General features: G+C 49.2%; 1 protein-coding gene across 1 annotated transcript; it reads left to right on the plus strand.

Moving 5' to 3' along the window:
• Positions 1 to 2,290: 2,290 nt before the first annotated feature.
• On the plus strand, positions 2,291 to 4,718 carry LOC126542165 (chitotriosidase-1-like). Its single transcript, XM_050189108.3, has one exon. The coding sequence runs from the start codon at positions 2,291 to 2,293 to the stop codon at positions 4,277 to 4,279; it is 1,989 nt and encodes a 662-aa protein (XP_050045065.3). The 3' UTR covers positions 4,280 to 4,718.
• The last annotated feature ends 2,058 nt before the right edge of the window (positions 4,719 to 6,776 follow it).

The raw sequence follows: 6,776 nt of genomic DNA on the forward strand, positions 1-6,776 counted from the left end.
AGAAAAACTAAGCACTAACGTGCGATTAGCTTTCTTTTTTGCTCATTTGCAGTTACCCGGATGCTAAGAAGTAGGTTAACGCTACTCGTGGCATCCTCAGAGGAGAGACGTCAAGAGCTGCTGCGAGTCTCTCTGGAGAAGTTGCGCTTTGAGTGGCATGTTTTTTTTTGTCTTTCTGCAAGCCTGGTAGAGCTCGCTTCGGGCTCTGAGACAGGTGATATCTCAACGCCACAGACGGGACTTGAGTGCCAAGCCATGTCGCTCGCTCGCGCCCCGCTCCGTAGTCGTGGGCGGTCACAGCGTCGACCATAATGGAGGGAGGAATTAGCGGATCATTGTGCCGGTCCGTCGGTGGGCCTAGGGGGGGGGGACACCCTACTATACTGTGCTGGCTGCTCCTGCCACTGCTACTGCTGATGTTGTTCCTACACAGCTCGACGTAGAGCTCTGTGACGAACTGTGGTCTTCGCTGGTGTGGAAAGCCTGGTCGCCGCTGCGATAATAGTAACTTTAGTTATCCTGATGTTGATTACAACTCGCTGTTGATTACAGCTCGTGGAGTGAATGAAGAGTCAGAAAAATTGAGCTTAGTTTAGTGGAACTGAGACAGCAGTATGCATCGCGTAATTCATTGCGGTGCTGCAAGTCAGTGCAGCAGACGCGTCTATCGAAGCGTGATCCTGTTTTTCTTTCAGTTCTATCTTTCTATGGTAATTAAAGCGAATTGGACTTAACAGACAGCAGCAACCACAAAACATTGATTGTCTATGCGTTGTCAGCAATCCACTAATGGAACATACAAACCAGCGGTGTGTGAGCAACTCGGAAGAGTGGTCCATACGAAGGTCTACAACTGTATTTTTTCTCATTTAGACGAGACAGGGCCAGTAAATGACTTTTCATTTAGCCTGTCGGATACAAAAAACGTGACACAGACATTTCTTGACTGGTGCAAGATGATTACGAGAAACATATTTCCGCTTTGAAGTAGCAGACGCTGAAAGTTGTGAAGAAGCTGCCGCTTTCTGCGAACAACAATGCAAACAATTTAGACGTGTGCACTGGATCAGTATCATTAAGAGTTTGCTGCAAGCTTGCACATTGTTGCCGTCTTTTCTGGTTATGCCAGAAGCCTTGTCAACAAACTTGTTTATTCAATATAAGGAGCAGGAAGAGTAGGTTGAGCGGAGTGTCCTTTATAGCTAAGAAAACAAGAGAAACGAAAACAACCTAATGAGGCAAAGTTTTTTAGCCTTCGTTTCTTCTGTATGTTTTTTTTTCTGAGTACAGCTGTATTCCTCACGCACCGTCGGCAGACGCCCAAGTCACAAATCTTCAGAGCGCTCTGTCTTGCTAGACAGCCAGAGGTATAATAGCAGAGACACGCATAGAATGCCCGCATGTGCAAAAACCCATCGTCCCTCTTCTCTGAAGAAACGCCGAAATGACGCATTCATTTGTCAGGCGTGTTTTTTTTAGTCGTTTTTGTGCCCACGTTACTGTCGTAAATATTTACGTGTCGCTTTTGTTTCCTTGCTTTGCAGGCAAGGCTAAGTAATTGCTTTCGTAACAGAGCTCCATTCGTTTCCCGAGTCAGAGATAAACTGTCACTGCGTAGATTTGGGACTAATTACAGCTTTCTTCATTAGGCGAAGCGTGTGTGTTCTCGCACTCCAGGCGGGGTGCTTATGTACCACTGCGGAGCGCGCAGTGAAGCAAACATTGTTGCTCTGCATCCAGAAAGCACGTGCCACAGACGCAGCAAATTTCGGCACTATTTATCTTCTATCCAACCACGAAGAAAGTGAAGCTGAATACAAATATTTAAGTTACTGTGTCAGAGTGGGTGTACGCTACCGAAGAAAAAATATTCAACACAGAAACTACTACTGGTTTCTCTTGGGCAGGAATAAGCGCAAAGGGTTTGATACTTCATATTCTTCCAATGCTAAGTTTGACGGCTCAGAATTGAGAAAAGTTATTGCAGTCGTAGGAACGCCAGGAATAAAGGGCAAGACAATATTTAGTTTTTTTTTAGTTTTGCGTTCATGACTGTTGGCAGAAGCCAGACTTTGATAATATTCATAAAGCGCGTCCAGGCGTAAAGGCATGCTATCTATTTTTGTCCATGGACTACTGCGTTTGCACTATGTCACCTGATCATGAACTATCTTCCATTATGTATACGTGCCTCGTCTGACGGTCAACACGAACAACTAGGAGCAACGAGCAGGTGCCACACTGACATCTTAGAGGAAGGAAGAAGATGGCCACCTCGTGAGGCGTGCCCATGGTGGCGCTGAACGTGCCGCGTTCGCCGCTTACTGGTCTCTTATCTCAGAAGAACGCGATGCACAGCCGATCACAGTGCAGCAGGCGGCAGCCGAGCCCCCCTACCAGAGCCCACGGTAAGGTGAGGCAACAGAATCTCATTCCTCCGGCAAGGGTTCAGTTTCACCACGATGGCAGCGCCTACGAGTACTGCGAGCCGCATTGCAATGATGGCGCACGCAACGAGTTTCCCTGCTGCCGCCAACCAGCACCGCAGTGCATGTCCACCCCTCCTATCGAGACCTGCAGCTCGGAGACGTGCAGCGACCCGTGTGCACAAGAAGTTGGGGCACCGTGTGCCCCAACTTGCCCGTGTGCTTCAACAGATCTGGCTGTTATGGACGGCGGACCACCAGAGCCGGCTCCCAACGGGCCCGTCCCCATCCTTGTGAGCGCTGCGCCAGTAGACCTGCCTGGCTCCGGCACTCTCTTCTGCGTCGTCTTCTTTCTCGCCGTGATGTTCGTCGCGGCCATAGTGGTCCAGATATACCTCATGCACGTCAACTCCTATCATGACCCCTTCCTGTCTAGATTTCAAGACTACGAGAGAGTTGACTGGCCGCAGCATCGGCAGCATAATTCGGCCGAGCGCAAAGAAAGCTCCATGCCAACCCAGCCCACTCTTCCTTGGAAGGTGAACCCTGGCTTTGGCTCGAGGCCGCACGGTTCCGTCTCGCGTCGTCCCCACGCCTACTCGAACGTCGGCAGGAGCACTCAGGCTGACGACGATAGATCGGTCGTCGGAGGACGCAAGCCGTCGGTGGCGCCTCCGCCGCAACTCCTTCGCGATTACCCGCTGCTCCTTCCTCGCGACTACCAGGGTGAAAGCAAGTCTATCTGCATGTTCCACGCCACGAGCTCCGGTAGAACGCGCAATGGCATTCACTACAAGCCCTGGAATTTCCCGTACCACCTCTGCACGCACGTCGTCTACTGCTGCGCCGGCATCTCGGCCGAGCTGGAGGTGATTTCGCGCCACGTTGACATAGATATTACTGAGGGATTCATCGCGTCCTTCACCGCGATGAAAATGAAGAACCCCTACCTGCGCGTCTACATCGGCGTTGGCAGTGACGACAAGGACCGCACGGCCTTCGCCAAGATTGTCGCGAGCGTTGGAATGCGGCAGCAGTTTGCCCAGAACGCGGTGACGTGGATGCGCCGTGCACAGTACGACGGCATGGTCCTTTACTGGAAGTACCCTTTCATGGAGCAGAAGGCGAAGCTCGTGGATACGATGCGCTACCTGCGGCAGGCGCTTCACGGCATGGACCTGACCGTGGGCATCGTGGTGCCGCTGGACGAGATGCTGCGCGACCGCTTCAACGTGTCCGAGTTGTCGAAGTCACTCGATGACTACACCATCTTAATCGACCCCATCGATACCCAGGGACCCTCTTACGACTCTACCTTCGTCCCTTTCAGGGACGGGACGGTGCGCATGTATGCCGGCGTCTTCATGAGCACACTTCGATACAGCAGCGCGGGTGATGACAAGACGAACGACGGTCGCTTTCAGCTGTGCTACATGTTTCCGGTGAACGCCGTTTCGTTTACGTTGGAACGGGCAGCCCAGACTGAGATCAATGCTCCGACCGTGGGCCCTGGGGAACCCGGACAGAGTACCGAGGTTCCGGGTGCCCTCGCCTACGACGAGGTCTGCTCTCAAACGTGGGAGAACACGCGCCGTGTGAACTACGGCGTGGTCTCGACGCGCGGCAATCAGTGGGTGGTGTACCAGAACCGGAGCTCCCTGCACGAGCTGCTGACGGCATTGGGGTATGTCACAGGCCCTGCCAAGTGTTTTGGAATCTGGGACCCATTTTGGGACGACTTCGCGGGAGCTTGCGGGGAGGGCCCGTACCCACTGACACGGGCCATCTTCGCAAAAGTTATTGGGCACAAGATTCCCTTCAAGAAAAAATCGAATCTCTGGGACTTGCTTTAGGAACACTTCGGAGCGTACGACGTGGTATTTTTGTTGTTAATATACGTAGCCTTTATTGAAAACAATATTTCCTTTTCTGTATGCGTATGCGGCCCGCGCTTAATACAGTAAGCCACTCGAATCGAATACAGTGCGTGCTAGCCTTGTAGTACAAGAAACTATATACATTCTCGCGGCAGTAGCTAGCTCTAGGCGCGGCTAGCACTTCACCAGCCATATGTGCAATTCGCTTAGTAATGCGAAAGTTTAGTCTAAAATTTCATTCATGTGCATGATTGACTACTGCGGGTGTCAGGGACGGTTACCGTTGATGATCCACCTGCGATAATTGAAACTACTTTGGACGCGCTTCGTAGGTAGTGCACCTTGAACCTTAAAACAGCATTGATTCTTCAGCATGTACCACCGAAAGCAGCGAAATAAACCGAATGAAACTGAACTGAGAGGAAGTTTTGGGTTAAGTTATTGCACAGGCACGTGTCTTAATTATTGAAAAAGCAACAAAGTACTGTGATCCTCGAAATTGTTGCTGATCATCATCATCATCATCATGCTTCGCACTATGCTGCTTCTGCAGCATATGGTCTAACATGAATGGGATGAGCATAAAGGAGGGGGCTGCATTTATTACACGTAAAATATTTCAATATTTAATATTGTTACGCTTGTTCGCTTTCACAAATGCAGCTTGGCCAAGTACCTTCCTGCGTGAGTTCATCGTACACTCACAGAAGATAAATGTGTAGAAGCCTCGTGATATGGCCCCGGTTCGTGCCTGAATCTCTAACTCGTTTGCAAATGCGAGTGGTCTTCAAGTTTAGTGTTTCACATAAGGACGAAGAATTTCGCTTTCGGAGTCAAATGCCACGACACTGACTTACGATGCAAGATAAAAATGACATGCTATGGTCGACAGGAATACCTTATTGCCGAGAGAATTGGAGAAGGAGACCTTTCAGTAAAAAAAGAGAGAAAAAACATGACAGATAGCGACCTTTCTCCTTTAGATTCAAATGACTTGTTCTATTTTCAATTCACGAATGCACAACTTTTTGCGTCGTTTTTCCTTTCGTTCTCTTTTTGTTTCAGGGCTTAACGTTCTTGGCTCCTGTCGTGACGATGACTCCTTGCCTTGTGGCGGCCTAGAAATATAGCGAAACTCAACACCAGTGAAACATTCGGAGACAAAGACGTCATTCTAAGTTCGCTCGGGTTTCAAGCCGTTTATTCCAGCAGTCGAGTATTCCTCCGGCTCATTTCTGTTCTCCTGTTGCGTTCGCGGCAACAAAGGAAAAAAGAAATAAGAGTAGAAAGCGACATGAGTGCTTTTGCTTGGTTCATTCACTTCCCGAGCACCCTAAGAACTGTGTTCGTAGGGCGTGGCATTTGATCTTGATTTATGCTACACGCAATACCTAGGAACACGTTCTTTTTTTCCCCCTTCCAGGATTCCGGCAGCGTTTTTTTTTTTTCTCGTGGGACGCTGACCTCGTTTTTTTGGTGTCAAGTGAATCAGGCGTTTGCTCTCGGCTCGGGCTGCATGATTTAGGAAATGTTAGCGAAATATTGCTAGAGCCCTGAATCGGTATTGAAAAGCGCAGTCTTATGTTCTCGCGGGAATTAGGAGTGAGGCGTTTACGGTTGCAAAGCGTACAATTGCATACCTAAGGCAATATTTATGCCGTAATTTCCGCGTACGTTGACGAGACGAAAGCGCGTGGTAGCTATACTGTCGATTATGTCGCCCGTTCGGAGCAAGTTTAAAGGAAAGATGGAAAAGCGAATTTGTTCCCGCTTCGCCATGTGATTCAACGGAACGCTCCCTGCAATAATTGTTCATAACGATAATTATTTCGTCATCAATGATATTTAAAGAAAAGAGAAATAAAATTTAAACCCCTTGATGCATATGACCACTGATCATGTGTACATGGTAGCCTGCAAGTGGGAAAACAGGGGACTCCGTGTATTTTGAATTTGTTAACTCATCACTGACCCCCATGTCAATACAGAGAGAGAGAGAGAGAGAGAAAAGGCTGGGAGGCTAATCAGACGCGCGCCTGCTTTAATACTTTGCACTATACATAAGGGCATTAAGAGATGAAAAAGAACGAGAAGGAATGCTCAGTTTGCGGTTTCATCTGGAGGTCACCTGCATGTCACAGTATGTGACGCAAGGGCTCGGTGATAACGATAATGTAAGCCACAAACGGGACACTGAACGCTATTTTATTTTGGCCAAGGGTGGCGGCCTCAAAAGCATTGTTCCTGACAATAAGGCATAAAAGGCTACGAGAAGCATTAAATCGTTGCGAAGCCCGATGTGTAACCCGCATCCCTCGTGGCGCCCTAGCCAAGACAGTATTTCACTTGTAATAAAATAAGCACATGTGTCCTGTGTCTTTCACAGACTGTGACAAGGAGAGAGACTGGTGGCGGCATGTCCTACACAGTGGAGTTCTTTTCGATCAAGTACAGGCCGTCCAGAAGGCCCACG

Source organism: Dermacentor andersoni, chromosome 2 (genome assembly GCF_023375885.2).
Source record: "Dermacentor andersoni chromosome 2, qqDerAnde1_hic_scaffold, whole genome shotgun sequence".
NCBI lineage: Eukaryota > Metazoa > Arthropoda > Arachnida > Ixodida > Ixodidae > Dermacentor > Dermacentor andersoni.

Coding starts and splice junctions, on each gene's coding strand:
- LOC126542165 (XM_050189108.3), top strand. CDS start 2,291: ATGGTGGCGCTGAACGTGCCGCGTTCGCCGCTTACTGGTCTCTTATCT.